We start from the raw sequence: 18,004 nt of genomic DNA on the forward strand, positions 1-18,004 counted from the left end.
TTTATTATAATTATAAAAAAATAATTTATTTTAATTTAAAAAATATATAATCTAAGAATTAATTAAAAAACAAATGGGACCATTAAAAATAAATTCTTTATATTCAAATATAGATATTGAAAAAAAAAATTAAGAAAACTAAGAATATGATTGCGATAATGGGTGCTTTTCTAGTAACACAACTCAATTTTTAATTTAACATATATGTGTATAATTTAATTTATTAAAATAAAATAAGAATATACTTTTCATAACTACGAAAATATTCTACTTACACAGTTTTATTTTTTTTAACAAATTTATATTGTTATATGAAAAGATGTATATATTTCTAATTTACTTTCTACTAAATATAAATAACTTTTTTTTATTCGATGAAATTTATTTATTACTACCCTATCTCTCACTGTCTAATTTCTCTCTCTAAATTAACCCTTACAAGTATCTTTTTTAAATCATTATTGAAAAATTAAAATTTTCTTTTTAGTTTTCAAAGAAAACAATAAAAGAAAAGTAAGGATATCTAAAGAAGGAATAAAGAAATGGAATAATAATAATAATTGCTTAGTTCATTGTTGAATGACGAGGGTTGGGGCCACCGATTTGAGAATATTTTAGTTTTCCCTCGTTCATTCCAGCTCTGCGACAACCTCAACCTCCACCAAACCCTTTCTGTGGAATTGCGGTTGCGAGAGGGTTGAGGGCATGTCGCAGAGCACGGCGGGTTCAGTGAGCAATGCGGTGGATTTCGACCTCCCCGACGAGATTCTCGCCGTCATCCCAACCGACCCTTACCAGCAGCTCGATCTGGCTCGCAAGATAACCTCCATGGCCATCGCTTCCCGTGTCTCTGCTCTCGAAGCCGACACCTCTCGCCTCCGCAGCAAGCTTCAAGAGAAGGACCGAATCATCCACGACCTCGAAGAACGCCTCTCCTCTCTCACTCGCGCCTGCAACCAATCGGACTCCACTCTCAACAACGCCCTCAACGATAACGTTCGCTTCTTGTTATCCCTTTTCACTTCGCATATTTTTAGTTTTTAAATTAATTACAGATTATTATGTGCATTGTTTATGGTCTTAATAATACATGTATAAACCTCTATATTTTTTTGGTTGTCAGCTCTGGTATACCGCGTTGACCGTGTCCATGAAGAAAAACAAAATGACCTTATTTTTCGAAGGGGAAATTTCGTAACTTATGGTGGGGTGTGTTTTGAGACTACTTGATCTGGTAGTTTTGAGACTCTCTCACCTAATGAATTAGTCTTTGGGGGTGTTATGAACAAAACAAGATAATCCTTTTTTTTTTTTTTTGTTTTCAAAGGGAAAATGTTCGTAAGTTATGGTGAGGTGTGTTAGAGTCACAGGTTGAGTATGTGAGCTACTGGATCACTCAAGCTTGAGCTCTCCCACCTCGTGGATTAGTTTTGTGGGCTGAGATGAAAATCTCATATTAATTACAGATATAGCTAAATTATAGTATATTAGTGGGTACAAATGTTATTGAGTTATGCTTAAAAATCTACTTTATAAAATAGTATCGCAGAGTAATTTAACGGAATTAGTTGGAACTACTGTGCCATATGCGGTTCTGTGCTTAGGTCTAACAATTTAGGGTCACATTATGGACCATCAGACTGAAAACAACTTATAATCTATGGTCTATTTTTCATATTTTCTCTCAAATGTTTGTACACGTCGTTGTGCTATGTACTCAGATGTGTTCAAATAAGCTCTTCCAGATGTAGACTTAGCAAAAGCTTGAGAAAGGAAACGTGTGTGAGTGATATTTACTGTAGAACCAGCTCTTACTATGAAAATTGGTTTTACATTAACTGGGGGTGTACTGATTAAATTTAAAGCATTAATCTTTTGTTTTTAAAAGACTGACGGGGTTAAACATGAAAGATTGTTTGTTCTAAGCGAACTGAACTAAAGGTAGTGGGTTTTTTATTTTGAGGCAAAAATTATTATTTCAGATTATATTGGTATACCTGTGTGCATAAAACTGGCTTCTTTTGTACCCTGTGAACAATGGTGACCATCTATTATGTAAAATTGGCTTCTTTTGTACCCTCAAGAGATAAGCATTGAGAAGAGTGGAGGCAGATGAAAGGAGGAATGGATGTAGTGGATGTGGGATGGTTATTGTAGATTGTTGGTGCTGGTTGGTTATCGTAAATTGTTGTGTTTAGTAGTTTGCAGTGGAAGGGAAAAATTATTTCTTTTCTAGTGTTCTAGTGTCATCCTTTAGTAATAGATGTCAGATAATATACTTTTAAGTAACTAAATATATGGTGAGAGGAAGAGAGGATGAATGATAAACTTGGCTTTGACTCTCTTGCTTAGTGCGCATTTGTGTGTTTGAATAATTTGCACAGGTTAATATGATTGTGTTGTTTAGAGTTGATGATGAGTGATTATGTCTTCTGTTTATTGGTTGTAGATAAAGCTTACGAAGGAGAGAGATCAATTGGCAGCAACGGTGAAGAAGCTAAGTCGAGACTTTGCCAAGGTGAATATTTATTTGATTTTGGTCATTTTAACTTTTTTTTTTTCTGTATGTATATCATTTCTGTCTATGCTCTTCAGAAAATTTTAACTGCTGCCATTGTTTGTGCTAGAACTATGTGCGGTTTCCTGATCCCTTCCTATGTTTTACATTTCTGTGAGATGGTGAAACGTTATTGGGGGTTTGTTTCAAGTATCAATCAAGAAAATAGTTAAGCAATATTAGCTTCTTGGTTGTGATTTTTCCTGCCTCAATATTTTGTTTCAATTGTATCATTATGTGTTACATAGTGTTAGAAAACCAGAAAAATTACACAAGTATCTGAAAGCTCAAGCGCAGAAATAAAATATGTTAAGATATATGCATACAGTGCCTGGTGCCTGTGGCTCATCTTAGGTAAGTTTTCTGTCCACCCCTAGGCTCTAGCCCACCAACAAAATGTCTCCACCTGTTATCTCCCTGCCTTTATTGACTATCAACAATCCGAATATTCCCTCAATCAATTCAATGTACCGGACATAACAAACTGCCAGCTTATCCCATATGTTTAACAAACTCACCCTTTCCCTTACTCTCTGATAGGTGCCGGTGGATGGACAAAGTAAAAAACAGAAACAATGTATTAATTTAGGAAACTTCAGTTCTGAATTAGTGAGTTCAAAGTCTTGAATTCTATTGGAGTGAGAAATTGCAGAATATAATACAAGTTCTAGACAATTCAAGAGTGCCTAGTCTCACCCACAAGTCATAAATAATTTTCCCCATACATCATCTGCCTCCTTCTATCTTCCACTCATGCTCTCTTATCTTCCCTCTGATACCCACCACATACACATTTACTTTAGCTACCTCCTACTCGACAACTGCCCTTGGCATTTATTTTAAATATTTGTCCTTTTGGTTATGATTAGGTGTGGTGCTGCTCACTGTCCTGCATTTCTTTCTTGGACCTTCTCACATAAACTTCAGTGACACAAGGCCTTTATATCTACGTTTACTCTTCCTCCTTTAAAATCCACCTTGTCCTCAAGGTGAAATTCTGGTAATTGCTCCTGGAACTCATCCAATGAATTCCCATGAATTTTCACAAGCTGGAAGGTGCTTCCATTTGACAAAAATCTATATATTCCCTTGGTCATTCAATCACGTAGTTTGTACTTCTTTTGGTTGGACTTGATGCTCCCAATATCTTATTAGGAATGGAGGAAGAGGTTAAGTTGTACCTGGTTGCTGCTACAAATATTTTCGTTAGAGACATGGAGTACGAGATGGACATCACTCCCTTCAGGCATTTCAGTTTTGTATGTTGTAGGACCTATACTTTCCATCACTTGATAAGGGCCATGGAACTTTGGCTGGATAAGGATGTACTAGCAAGTTAGTTGGTGATAGGTTTGATACAACTTACAAAAGAAGGAAAAAAGAAGGTAGTTAGTACAAGTGCAATTACATAACTATAATAGAGTATTATAAATAGTCTTATTTGGAGGTGAGAAGGGAGTTTTATTGAGAAAGGAAGTTAGGAGAGAAAGGTTTTCTCGAAAGACCTTTGGTTTGTGTGCATTGTTGTTACCTGTTCTTACTATGTTGTTAGAACAATTTGTTCATAATAAATCATACAAAAACTGTCTTGTATGTTTTTGTTATTCTGGGCACCTATCAATTGGTATTCAGAGCTTCTTTCTTGGTCCTATGGTAGCTGTGCAGGGGCATGGTGAATACAAGAACGGAATCAAGATTGGATAGGCTGGAAAAGATAGTGCAAGAAATGGTTCAAGATTATGACAAAGCAAAAAGGGAACGTCATTAGAGGTTCCAACGGCTAGAAAATTTGATTAGCAGACTTATGATGGTGGTGGAGAAGATGTCGAGTGGGCTTATGAAAACACCTATTGTACTGTCCATGCTTATGAAAATGATCCTGGTAGTTACCTAGCAATAGGGTAGATAATCTATGCGGCAACAAATACTACATATGCTCTCATAGAAGTAGGGCTTGTGCTTCAGTTCTTGAAGAAATCTTGCAAGGGCCTTCATAGACTAATTGGTGAAGTCTGTGAGTAGAAAGGGATCATTCTTATGCCAATCAAGCTTTGGTCTCAAATTGATGATTTTTTTGTCTCAACAAGAAAGGCTCCTTCTGTAGGGAGAGTTGTGGGTCTTGTTTACCATGGCTATTTTACAATTCTTCTCTTTAAGAATATCTCAAGTAACAATTACACTAACTCTTCAATAAGAGGATGCAAGCACTAAGGATGATTGCAGGATGTACAAAAGATGATGAAATTGCCCCGGTGTTTAAGACTGTCCTAACCTCTATGGCTATGCCCAGTTTAAACACTCTTTGTTTTCATTAATGTCTAGTCCCACGCTCGAGATGTATGTATCTTGGCGTGAGGGTGTGTGTTGGAAGTTCCACATCGACTAGAGATAAAGCAAATTTATAGTAAGTGGGTCCAAATCTCACCTTACAAGCAAGTTGATTTTGTAGGGTTGGGTTAGGCTTAAAGTTCACTTTTTAATATGATATCAGAGTCATGAGTGAGAGCCTTCGCTAGAGATCATAGATCAACCAAATATAACAGAAAAACATCAAACACTGAACATGGAGACTAAAACACTTTTTGAGAAAGAGGCTCAACTACTGGCTACTGTGACCTCCTCCTTGGTTGATTTGAAAATTAATCTCCATGACAGTTTTGTAGAAACGGAGTCTGACGCAATTGGCACACAATAATTTGAAATAGAAAATGCCTATTGTACTGTCCATGCTTATGAAAACAATCTTGGCAGCAACCTAGCAACAAGGTCGACAACAAATACAACAAATGCTCTCGTAGCAGAAGGGCATGTGCTTCAGTTCTTCAAGAGATCTTGGAAGGGCCTTCATAGACTCATTGATGAAGTCAGTGAGCAAAAAGGGATCATTCTTATGCCAATCAAGCTTCTGTCTCAAGTTGATGATTTTCTTGTGCCAACAAGAAAGGCTCCTTCTATATGGAGAACTACGGGTCTTGTTTACCATGGCTAATTTACAATTCTTCTCTTTAAGAATTTCTCAAGTAACAATTACACTAACTTCTTCAATAAGAGGATGCATGCACTGAGGATGATTGCAAGATGTACAAAAGATGATGAAACTTCCTGATGTTTAAGTTGGGCATGGCCACAGAGGTTACAACAATCTTAGGATCTTGCAGGGATTTGTGTCATGGCATCATAGAATGCTTTTTAGAGGAGAAAAGAGAGGAAAAGACATTGGGTTGGTTGCAAACTATATGTTGGATATAATATCATGGACAAACATGAGTGTATATATAAATGGATCTACGACTGCCTTATACTTACCAATTCTTCAGTATTCTACCATGATAGTGTTAGGTTAGAAGTTAAACCACTCTATGCTGCAATTATAAAGGTTGCAAAATGTGAGTATCTGCAATTTTTCATGTACTATGGAAGTTTAGAAGATGTAGGGAAGCTGAAAAGAGCTAAGTTCCCGCACTGCTTTTGGTAGCATGGATTCTCAAACAAAGGACAAGTTCACCTATCGCCTTACAGTTTGATTCTAGTGTTTGGGGACCAACTGAAGATAGTTGAGCAACTTGCTAATTACCATGACAACATCACCAAGAAGAGACTTGCAAGATCAATCCTAGAGTCGATCAGGTTAGCCCAAGGTGGAGTATTTAAGAGGGCCAATCAACAAAAACATACGACCACTTGCGTAGCACCGGTGGCCACAACCTCCCACAAGAACGCCTCAAACAAACCAGCATTGGTATTAGCATAGATTTATGAAAGTCAAGGCTTCTACTAACATTGTTGACAGGTCGTCTGATGTTTTCTTGGACCTTGATTCAACTCGTGTTTTCTTAGCTAGTTATGAAGTCTCTTTCATTTCTCAGTTCAATAGTGTTCTTTAGTTAGTTATAGCATATTTTGGAAACAGCTAGTCGCACAGTTATTGTTTGTAATTCATTACATTATTGTTATATAAACACACACCTCGGTATGAGGGAGGTGTGTTGGAACTCTCACATTGACTAGGGATAACTGCCCCAATCTAAGCCATTGGTCAACCTTTCTGCATTAAAACTGCCCCAATCCTGTCCTTAATGCGTCTGTCTCTATCTCGAAAGTCTTCTCAAAATGTGGAACCTTCAGCACTGTATTGTAGTAGTCTTAGCCTCCTTTAGTTGCCCTTTGAGCTTTTTTCCCCAAGCAAAGTTTATTTTCTTAAGTTGTTGGGTGAGAGGCCAACTATTTTCCTTAATTCTTCACAAACTTTTTGTGGTATCCCATTAACCAAAGAAACCCTCTTAATCCCTTTACACCTCTCTCTCGGTGTATATATATATTGTTTTGTTAGCTCAGCTGCAATGCCTTCTCTTGAAACCATCTGTCCCAAGTACTAACTTCTCTGTGCTAAAAAACACCTTTTTTTTTTTTATAGCGAACAACATATGTTCTGTCGAATATCTCTATCTCTAGCTGTGAAGTATGTCCCTTTTTCAAAAGAGAAGTGTTATTTTACAACTCATTTTGGTATAATGGGAGGTCTTTCAAACTTACCTGTTCGGATTTTTTCCTCTGTGTATATTTATTTTTCGATTAAATTACATTGTTGCTTGGAATTATGTTCAAATTACACTACCCTTCTCTCCATTCTTAAAATTACTCCTTCCCCGTGAAGCAGGTGTTATACTTTGATTCTATTTCGTACAATTGAACCTTTGAGTGTGGTAAGAAACTACAAATAAGTTTTCCACAGTCTTTTCTCTTCTCTCCACTAATTTCAATATCATGGACAACTAATTTTGAATACCATATTACTGATTTTAGGACTTAAGAAGAAGAAATGAATTGTAAGCTTTAAGGAGAGGAGTGCAACTTTCTTAACAAAAGGAAGAAAGTGTAATTAAAGTAGCTTTAAGGAGAGGAGAGTTTGTACATTTTTTTATTCACTAATAGGCTTTGTATGTCTTTTTCTTTATGTCATGATTTCTAACTCAATGATTGGTTAGGACAAATGTGTTTCCGTGTATATACAAAATTGCATTTATTTTACTCTATTGCATGCTTGTTTTTCATTGTAAGAGTACATATGTTGACTTGATTGTCAAAATGATTTTACTTTATATCTTTCCCCCTTACTTTTATGTAGATCTCACATCTTTTCTTTTTTTTCTATGTTCTAGTTGGAGACTTTTAAAAAACAATTGATGCTGTCTCTAACTGATGACCATGCACCGGTAAGACATCAGTGCACTAACCTAGCTATACTTATAATGGTTATACTTGCTTTTGTTGCTGAAAATTACCTGTTTTATTATTTTCCTAAATAAGGTTGTCTTTGCTCTTGTTACAGCATGCTGAAACCATAGATATTGGAACCTGTGATCAATCAGTTCCAAAGGCATATCCTGATAAGGGTACTCTCTATTCTCTACCTCATTGATTATTTAATTATCAATTTTGAACTTATCTCTTCCTGGTGGTGTGAAATGTCATAAAAGTGTTTGTTGGAAGTTATTTACTTGTATTTCTTTTATGTATTGCTTGCAGATGATGATGGTTATGCGGCACATCAGTCATACAATGGCCCTGCAGATGTGGGTAAAACAAATGAAGGTAGATGAATTTTCCAAAGATCATTGATTCCAAACATGATAATGTTGTTGCTCAATTGTTAGAATTAACACTATTTCTTAATATAGGTATGCTATGATTCATATGAAATTATGTATGAAAGTGAACTTTAGTAGCATTGGGAAATGAATTCTCTTCCACTTCCTTGAGTATTGACTTAAGATTAAACAGTGAAAATATATTTTGAGTGCTTAAGAGACCTTTCTCATGTTCCTCATATTTTTATATATGAAAAATAGATACAAGAGACTGATTCATCATCATAGCTATAACTAGGTGCAGGAAGGTATCCAACACTCAACCCCCTAACTTACACATTAAGATTGCCTAGGTGCAGTCATTATTTCTACATATTGTTTGGCATCCTTGGCATGCTTATTTAAAGTTCTTGTATAATGAATGTTGAGATGTAATATTTTATTTATCATGTATAGGATCCCTTCTTTAGGATTAGGGTTAGGACTGGGCCTTGACTCTTTGTATTTTGCTTATTATTTTCTTATATAAACAGTAGTAAAACAGTAACAGTGACAAGTTTTCAGTGTTTCATTTATCTGAAATCTCTTCAAGATGGTATCAAGAGCCAGAACATGAGTCTGGTTCATCTTCACTGTTTGTCACAGCGACTGTCATCGTCCGCCATCTTCCGCCACTGTTCGCTGCCGTTCGCCGTGCCGTCCGCTGTTGCTGCCGTTGATGCCGACGAGTATACTCCGGCGAAGTCAGGGTTAGGTGCGCCTCGAGGAGCGCAACCCATCCTTGCAAGTCACGTCCCCAGAAACCTCCGCACGCGCCGCCTCTCTCCGGTGACCTTCAAGCGCGTGTACACCACGCGCCGCCTTCTCGGTGCCTGAATCGCGCCGCGCCACCGTCGTTCGTCTCGCCGGAGCCTCCTGGTCTTATATCTGCTTTTGGTTCTCTGTTTCGGTGACCATATCTTGAACCTAGGGTTTCTTCTCAAAAGTTAAGTTTTTTTTATGGCTACTACGGGTGGAATGTCTCCCTCTCTATCAGCTACTCCGATTATTACCTCTGCGAAACTGAACTGGAAAAATTACTCCTTTTGGTCAGCTTCGGTGGAGTTGTGGTTTCTTGGTCAAGGATATCATGATCATCTTGGAAAAGAGGTCTCTACTATTTTAGAGGAAGAGAAACCTAAGTGGTAGAAATTGGATTTTCAGTTGTGTGCTGTTTTATGGCAATCAGTTGAGCAAGGGGTCTTAGACATTTTGAGACCTTACAAGACATGCTTCTCATTTTGGAAAAGGGCACAAGATATTTTTGCTAACGACATTCAACGCCTCTTTGATGCAACTCAAAGAGTAGCCTCACTCAAACAAATCAATCATGATATGGTTTCTCATATAGGAAAGGCTAGGGCTGCAGTAGAAGAATTGAAGAGTTTTTTTGTGGCTGATTCATTAGAAGATATTAACAAAAAACTTGATAGGTTTTACATGGTCTTAATTCTGAGGAGCCTGCACTCGACTTTTGATCATGTGCGTGATCAAGTTTTAGCTGGTGATCAAATCCCTTCGATGGACAACTTAGTTACTAGACTTCTTCGTGTACCTACATTGGTCAAAGATGAAAGTTCAACAGATGTTTTTGAAACATCAGCAATGGTAGCACCACGAGGAAGAGGAGGAGGTCGGAGCAACCGTGGAGGACGTGGTGGTCGAAGTGGGCGTCCTCAATGCTCATATTGTAATAGAATGGGCCATACCCAAGACAAGTGTTATTCCTTACATGGTTTTCCCGATAAAGCTGCTCATGTGTCCAAGTCTGATCATTCAGAATCTAGAATTTCTGATGAAGAGTAATAAGAATTCTTGAGGTACAAATTTGAGAAATTCAACAATCCTGGCCCATCCTTTTCAATGTCAACTGCATGTATCTCTCAATCTGTGGAAGGTCTTAGTCCATGGATTCTTGACTCAGGTGCCTCAGATCATGTCTCTGGTAACATTTCCTCATTTTCCTCCATTTCCTCTCCCAAAAGTCCTCATCTTATTATTGTTGCAAGTGGATCCAAAGTGGCATCTCAAGGAATTGGCAAAGTTTCTTTATCACCTTCACTAAATTTAAACTCTGTTTTGTACATTCCTCATTGTCCTTACAATTTAATCTCTTTGAGTCAATTGACTCGTTCCTTAAATTGTTCTGTAACCTTTACTGCTAATTCCTTTGCTATACAGGAACATGGTACGGGTCGTCCGATTGGAGAAGGACATGAGTCACGGGGACTTTATTTCCTAAAACCAAGCTCCTCAGTATCTTGTTTTGCAACTTCATCCCCAAAACTTTTGCATGATCATTTAGGTCACCCAAGTTTGTCCAAGTTGAAGATGATGGTTCCGAGTCTCAAACACATTCAAGCCTTAGATTGTGAATCGTGTCAGTTAGGAAAGCATGTTAGATCTTCCTTCCCTAAAAAGTCTGAGACACGATGTAATTTTGCTTTTTCTACTGTTCATTATGATGTTTGGGGACCAAGTCGTGTCACTTCTTTTGGTTTTAACTATTTTGTAACGTTCATTGATGAATTCTCTCGATGTACTTGGGTTTATCTAATGAAAGAAAGATCGGAACTTTTATCCATATTTGTGTCCTTCTTTAATGAAATTAAGAACCAATTTGGGAAGACAATTAAAATTCTCAGCAGTGATAATGCTAAGGAATATTTTTCTGCTGCGTTTTCCTCATTTTTATCTTCCCAAGGAATTTTACATCAGTCAACATGTCCTCATACTCCACAACAAAATGGCATAGCCGAAAGAAAAAATAGACACCTTATCGAAACTGCATGCTCTCTCATGTTGAATACCAATGTTCCTATTCATCATTGGGGAGATGCAGTCCTCACTGCTTGTTTTCTAATCAATAGGATGCCTTCTTCTTCTATTGACAATAAAATTCCTCACTCGATAATTTTTCCAAATGATCCTTTGTATCGTGTCTCTCCATGTGTGTTTGGATGTACTTGTTTTGTTCATAATGTCTCTCCAGGTCTTGATAAACTTTCTGCAAAGGCTATTAAGTGTGTTTTTTTAGGATATTCTCGCCTTCAGAAAGGGTATAAATGTTATTCTCCCTCAACCAAAAGGTATTATATGTCTGCTTATGTTACATTCTTTGAGGACACACCTTTTTTCTTGTCCTCCATGGAGGAGAGTTCATCTGTTCAACAAGTCCTTCCTTTACCATCCTGTGATCCCTTGGTTATTCCTGAAACTCAACCTCAAAATGCCAATGACATTGTTCAACCACCTCTTCTCACATATCAACGTCGCACTCCAGTGACTCCTTCCTTGCCTGAAGACCCCTGTGACTCAAATCCTTCTCCACCAGATTCTCGAATCATGGATCCTTCATCCTTTTCATCTTCTCTTGACTCCGATCACACTTGGCCTATTGCCCTTCGGAAAGGTATTCGCTCTACTCGTAATCCACATCCTATTTATAATTTTGAGTTATCATCGTTTGTCTCCTCCATATTTCTCTTTTGTTTCCTCCTTGTCTACCATTAAGGTTCCTAAGAATGTTGATGAGGCACTTGGTCATCTTGGATGACGACAAGCCATGATTGATGAAATGCAGGCACTTGAACACAGTGGGACTTGGGAACTTGTCTCTCTTCCTCCTGGTAAGAAGTCTGTGGGCTGTAGATGGGTCTATGCTATTAAGGTTAGTCCGACTGGTGCTGTAGACCGACTCAAAGCCTGTCACGTCGCTAAGGGGTATACTCAAGTTTACGGCCTTGACTATTGTGATACTTTTTTTCCTGTGGCTAAAATCAGTTCTGTTCGTCTTTTCCTTGCTATGGCTGCCATTCGCCAATGGCCTCTGTATCAGTTGGACATTAAAAATGCCTTTCTTCATGGTGATCTGGAAGAGGAGATATACATGGAGCAACCTCCTAGGTTTGTTGCTCAGGGGGAGTCTGGGTTAGTTTGTAAGTTACATCGTTCTCTCTATGGCTTGAAGCAATCTCCTCGAGCTTGGTTTGGTAAATTTAGTCGTGTTTTGCAGAATTTTGGATTGAAACGTTGTGAAGCGGATCATTCAGTATTTTATGGTCATACTTCTCCTGACAAATGTGTTTATCTTATGGTTTATGTTGATGATATTGTTATCACAGGAAATGATATCACTAGAATTGCTCAATTGAAGAACCATTTGTTTAGCCACTTTCAGACCAAAGATTTGGGTCGTCTTAAATATTTTCTTGGTATTGAAGTGGCGCAATCAAAAGAAGGTGTCATCATTGCACAGAGAAAATATGCTCTTGATATTTTGGAAGAAAGAGGTCTGACAAATTGCAAGCCCATTGATAGTCCTATAGATTCAAATCAAAAATTAACAAGAGATCAAGGTGAACTTTTCTCAGATCCAGAGAGATATAGAAGGTTGGTTGGAAAACTCATCTACCTTACTATAACAAGACCTGATCTTTCTTATCTAGTGGGAGTTGTTAGTAAATTTATGCAAAATCCCCACATTGATCATTGGAATGCTGTGATTCGCATTCTCAGATATGTAAAAGGGAACCCAGGACAAGGATTGTTGTATGAGAACAAGGGAAGTACTCAAGTTGAAGCATATTGTGATGCAGATTGGGCTGGTTGTCCAATTGATAGAAGATCTACCACAGGGTATTGTGTATTCCTTGGAGGGAACCTTGTATCTTGGAAAAGTAAGAAACAAAGTGTTGTTGCTCGATCTAGTGCAGAGGCGGAATATCGATCTATGGCTCTAGCTACATGTGAACTAGTATGGATTAAACAACTCCTTCAAGAATTGAAATTTTGTGAAAATGAGCAGATGAAGTTATATTGTGACAACCAAGCAGCCCTTCACATTGCCTCCAATCCGGTGTTTCATGAGAGAACAAAGCATATAGAAATTGATTGTCATTTTGTTAGAGAGAAATTACTATCCAAGGATCTTGTACAGAGTTTGTCGGCTCTAATGAACAACTTGTAGACATTCTGACTAAATCTTTAAGAGGGCCTAGAATTCAATTTATATGTTCCAAGCTTGGAGCATATGATCTATATGCTCCAGCTTGAGGGGGAGTGAGGGGGAGTGTTGAGATGTAATATTTTATTTATCATGTATGGGATCCCTTCTTTAGGATTAGGGTTAGGATTGAGCCTTGACTCTTTGTATTCTGCTTATTATTTTCTTATATAAATAGTAGTAAAACAGTAACAGTGACAAGTTTTCACTGTTTCATTTATCTGAAATCTCGTCAAGAGTGAAGACTGAAAGTTATTTAATCAAACGAAAAAGGTGGAAAAAGACTGTTGTACTGGAAAATTAAGAATTTGGACTTTTCTATCTAAAACAATTTAATTTAACTGGAAAATGTTTAATATTACATGCAGGATAATTCCCTTTTGTTCTGTTTTTTTGTTCCTATAGCTTCCAGGTATTCAGGGCAAAGGTTTTCCTTGACCCCATATATCACACCACGTCTTACACCAACTGGAACTCCAAAGGTTATTTCAACGGCTGGGTCTCCTAGAGGGTATTCTGCTGCTGGATCACCCAAGAAAACTTCTGGTGTGACCTCTCCAACCAAACTTCCATATGATGGGCGTGCATCTCTCTCTTCATGGTATCCATCCAGTCAGCAGTCATCAGCAGCAAATTCTCCACCTCGGGGACGAGCAGTTCCAGGTTTAGATAATTTGTTGTTAATCTGATCTGCTGTCCCATCTCACTAATTCTGGTCCTTGAAGCTTGTGATGTTTCTTTGCTCTTAGCACCTTTTACTGCAGTTCTTGATTAAAATGTAATCCATCTTATGCTGCTGGTTATGGCTTTGTTCCATCTGAAGCATTAGATGGCCTGGTGTTTCTTCAATGTGTTTCAGTATTACAATATTCTCAGTTGTTTACTCATAATGTGTAAAAAATTGTTCAGGTCGCACTCCAAAGATTGATGGAAAGGAGTTTTTTCGTCAGGCAAGGTGAGTTCTTTCTCCATGTATTCTTAAACTATCCCTCTTCAATTTGTTTTAGAAGCTTAGTTTGTTGATTCAATGTATCACGTTTTTCAGGAGTCGTCTTTCATATGAGCAGTTCAGTGCATTCCTTGCCAACATAAAGGAATTAAATGCTCAGAAGCAAACACGGGAGGTAAATAAATACTGAATATTTGTAGTGTTGGATTTGGAACTGAAACTTTTCTAAGTAATCATTGCTCCACTTGTTCTCTGTTCCTGTAGGAAACTTTAAGAAAAGCAGATGAGATATTTGGGTCAGACAACAAAGATCTTTATTTATCTTTTCAAGGATTGCTCAACCGAAATGCACGCCAGTACTGAAAGCAGCATTGCTGGGTATTGTACGAGTAAGTATCCAAATCGTTGGCTATACTTTTTGTCCTTGTTTTTCTGCCACTATTTCTGCATCTTTTCTGTTTTGAATTGTGGATGAAGTTGCACCTGTTGTTTGCATGCTATTAATAAGGGGACAAAACTTGCATACTGTACTATTGGTACAGTTGGTGTTGTTTTTCAATCATATTGGAAATTCACTTTGGAATTTTTCGTTTTATTAAATACATCATATATTACCAAGAAGAGACTTCAAATTTGGTAGGAGAATAACATCAATTGTAACTATAGTGGAGTATATAAGTTTTGTCCTTAATAAGGCAGTATTTACTGTCTTAAAAAATCTACATTGTGTTGTATGCTATTTTGCTACTGCTGCCTTTGATAATGGGATTTCACAAAAATGACCTGATATATTGAAGTTCATTCCTTGGAATCACATTAGCCACAACCCCATTCTCAATTTTGGGATTTTTAAATATGTAGCTGTTGAGTGAATAAAAGACTTGATCTGATATTAAAATCTTGAGAATCTAACAAACACCCAAGCACTCGTGGAACCTACCCGTTAAAAGCTACTTATTAATAGTGAGAATTAAACACTAACAATATTTATTTGATGTGAGATTTAGGCATCTCATAATATCCAACCCTATCATAGTGAAGGGGGAGTTCTTTTCCCTCAAAATTTGGCTTCAGTGATAGATGCCCCATTTTGGTAAAAAAAAAAAAACCCGCATTTTCCTTGATTTGGTGGGTTATGAGAAAATATAGATGGAAAGCTGTATTTGTGTGATAATGTGATCAACTGTTACCAATTTCATTTAGATTTGTTTGTTTATTTACAAAAAAAAATGTTTTTTTAGTAAAATAAGCAGATTTCTGCTTCTTTAAAAAACAAGCTTTTATCTGCTTATTGAATAGAAGTTATTTTTTCCAAAGTTGCTTTTTTGATATACACTTATTTGTATATTAAAGAATCTTCCAAGCTTACTAGTAAAGAGATGCATTGAGCTCTATAGCCTTTTACAATCTGGTATATGAGCATTAAATTAAGGGAAAGCAAACATTTCCATTGTCATAATTTTTCACCACTCATTTCATTGACTCAATTTTATGCCTCGATTAATGATCAATATTAAGCTCTTGATATAATAACCAGAATACCGTCTAATAATGTATTATGATTGTTCAACTGCAGTGATCAATTGTTTAATTGACTGTTTTTCAGGTTACTGACCCAATAATAATAATCAAAATCAACCAAGGAAGCACTGATCTGAGCCATTGAATTCGAGAATATATACTTCATCTAGGCCTTATGTTTGTGTTTTTTATTCCCCGTTGCTTGTGTATATACAAACTCGTCATTTTTCTAAATGGCATGCACATATAGTTAAAATGCTGAGTGGAATATTGCAAGATTTTGCTTTATGGAAAAAGTGCGATGGGAAATTTTCTAAGATGATCTGCAAATGCAAATAATCTGAATGTTTTGTGACCAACGAAGCAAGGTCAGTTTGGTGGCGAAAAAGGAATAAGAGGATGACAAAATTATTAGATAAAATTATTATAAGGGGTCTCATTGTTAATATTTCTAATTTTCTGTTAGGTAGAGAGGAAGTAAATATAGAGTTTAGAAAAGAGAGTTGTGACTAGAAGTTTTCTGAATGAAAAAGAAATAGAAAAAGTAACAAAAGAAAAGAAAATAAAGAGAGGCTTGTTGGTTGATAAACTTTTATACCTCCTTCAAGTTTAATGGTGTTAGAACCAAAGATGTCGAGTCTCATGATAACAATGATTATTGAAGATATTTTCTATGCTTTTGAATCTAAAAAGTCAAATTACTAGAATCTTTTAAGCCTTGAATTCGGATTTTAAACAATTTGAGTATTTGGATGTGTTTTGGAAGTGATTTAGTTTCATCAAGGTCAAGAATTTAAAAGTCTCACCAAAGTTAGGCATAGTGTTGAAGCAATAGGAAACACCAAGTTAACAATTAAAACTCACTCATGTTAGGCAATTCTTCACTTTAATTAAGTCAAATGTTTGCTTAATTTAGTGAAGTTAAGCAACAAATCTCTATCAAACAAAGGAATTGTATTTTGTTTATGATCCTGCGAGATTTATTTATTTATTTTTTCTTCTTACGAATCATATATTTTAATATTTTGGTTCTTATTGTATGATTTTTATAGCATTTTTTCTTTGTAGCTATGTTTCTTTTTTCATTTTGAATTAATCAATTTTAAAAATATCTGATAGAGAGTATGAATATATCATCACCATATTATAAAGATATTTTTTTTAGAAAGATTAAAATAACATAACAAGAAAAATATAAACTGATAACAAACAAATATGTATATATATATATATATATATATATATATATATATATATATATAATGTTATTTAAAAACACATTAATCATATAAATATTTTTTAATAGATTAATTAATGTAAATAAAATAATTATTACAATTATATCTAAAATTATTATTTTATTGTAACTATTAATTGGTATTTAACTCATAATTATTAATAATTTAAATTACAATACTATTATATTTATATTTTTAAAATAATATAATACAAACAAATTAATATTTTAAATTATTTTTGTTTTAATTGAAATTATAAAAATCGGATATGCGACTCTCTAACATGTTGAAGACTTTTTTCTTCCTACACCCTATAATTGTCACCTGCAATACATAGTAAAGGTAAAAGAACCAAAATACCCTTGAATTATAATTTTACTCTATCCCTTCTTACTTTCACTTTCACTTTGTTGCATCATTTTGGGTTTGCACGAGCCGTTATCCACCACCGGGCCATTTTTTTTTCTGTATCTCCATTTTGTCTTCCTGCACCCCCTAACTTTTATCCCTGAGTTCATTAAAACCCCAAATTGGTTTTTGTGTCCCACTTCTCCACTTTTCTCTTCAACAAAAAACGGTGTAGTAGAAGCATTGCAACATGGATGACGCCATCCATCAGAAGCTTTATTCCCACCTCCACCTCCACCAAGTTGTTTATACCCATGCAAATTATGAGTACTATGTTGATACCTCCACATGGCTTGTTCTGAAAAGAGTTCCTCATTCTCTCAAAATCTTGATAATTTCCGTGATATCTTGGCATAAGTGGAACCCTTGCAGCTCTAGTTATTCTCTTCGATGCATTGCCATCATCAACACAAAAATAAATAAATAAACCTCTTAGATGGAGGTGAATGTGCACTTCCAAAGCTTAAATAGGAGAAGAGAAGTTCAATAACTCAAGAACATAAAACAAGAAACAAAACATAAACAATTATCGAATCGAAAAAGACATAAACAGGATGAAAGATGGTACAAGATGGAAAATAGAAGAGGGGAAGGGAGCTCAATAGGATGGCACACCACTTAGGGGGCATTAACACCCACTAACTCAAGGCAAAGAGAAGATGACACTCATAAAAGAAAGCACTCTCACAAATCAGGTCA

General features: G+C 36.2%; 1 protein-coding gene and 1 pseudogene across 2 annotated transcripts; both read left to right on the forward strand.

Annotated features, from left to right (window-relative positions):
- The first annotated feature begins 574 nt into the window (after positions 1-574).
- On the forward strand, positions 575-15,976 carry LOC114168817 (uncharacterized protein At4g15545-like). Its single transcript, XM_028053777.2, has 10 exons — positions 575-996; positions 2,450-2,518; positions 7,717-7,770; positions 7,887-7,950; positions 8,084-8,149; positions 13,595-13,852; positions 14,099-14,144; positions 14,235-14,313; positions 14,403-14,527; positions 15,745-15,976. The coding sequence occupies exons 1-9, from the start codon at positions 706-708 to the stop codon at positions 14,499-14,501; spliced, it is 1,026 nt and encodes a 341-aa protein (XP_027909578.1). The 5' UTR covers positions 575-705; the 3' UTR covers positions 14,502-14,527; positions 15,745-15,976.
- On the forward strand, positions 9,006-10,403 carry LOC146880930 (uncharacterized; annotated as a pseudogene). Its single transcript, XR_014986473.1, has 2 exons — positions 9,006-10,129; positions 10,366-10,403. The product of XR_014986473.1 is annotated as an uncharacterized LOC146880930 (transcript).
- Positions 15,977-18,004: the final 2,028 nt, after the last annotated feature.

The sequence above is a fragment of the Vigna unguiculata genome, chromosome 11 (assembly GCF_037176805.1).
Source record: "Vigna unguiculata cultivar grain cowpea cultivar isolate G323 ecotype 2 chromosome 11, ASM3717680v1, whole genome shotgun sequence".
In the NCBI taxonomy this organism is placed as follows: Eukaryota; Viridiplantae; Streptophyta; class Magnoliopsida; order Fabales; family Fabaceae; genus Vigna; species Vigna unguiculata.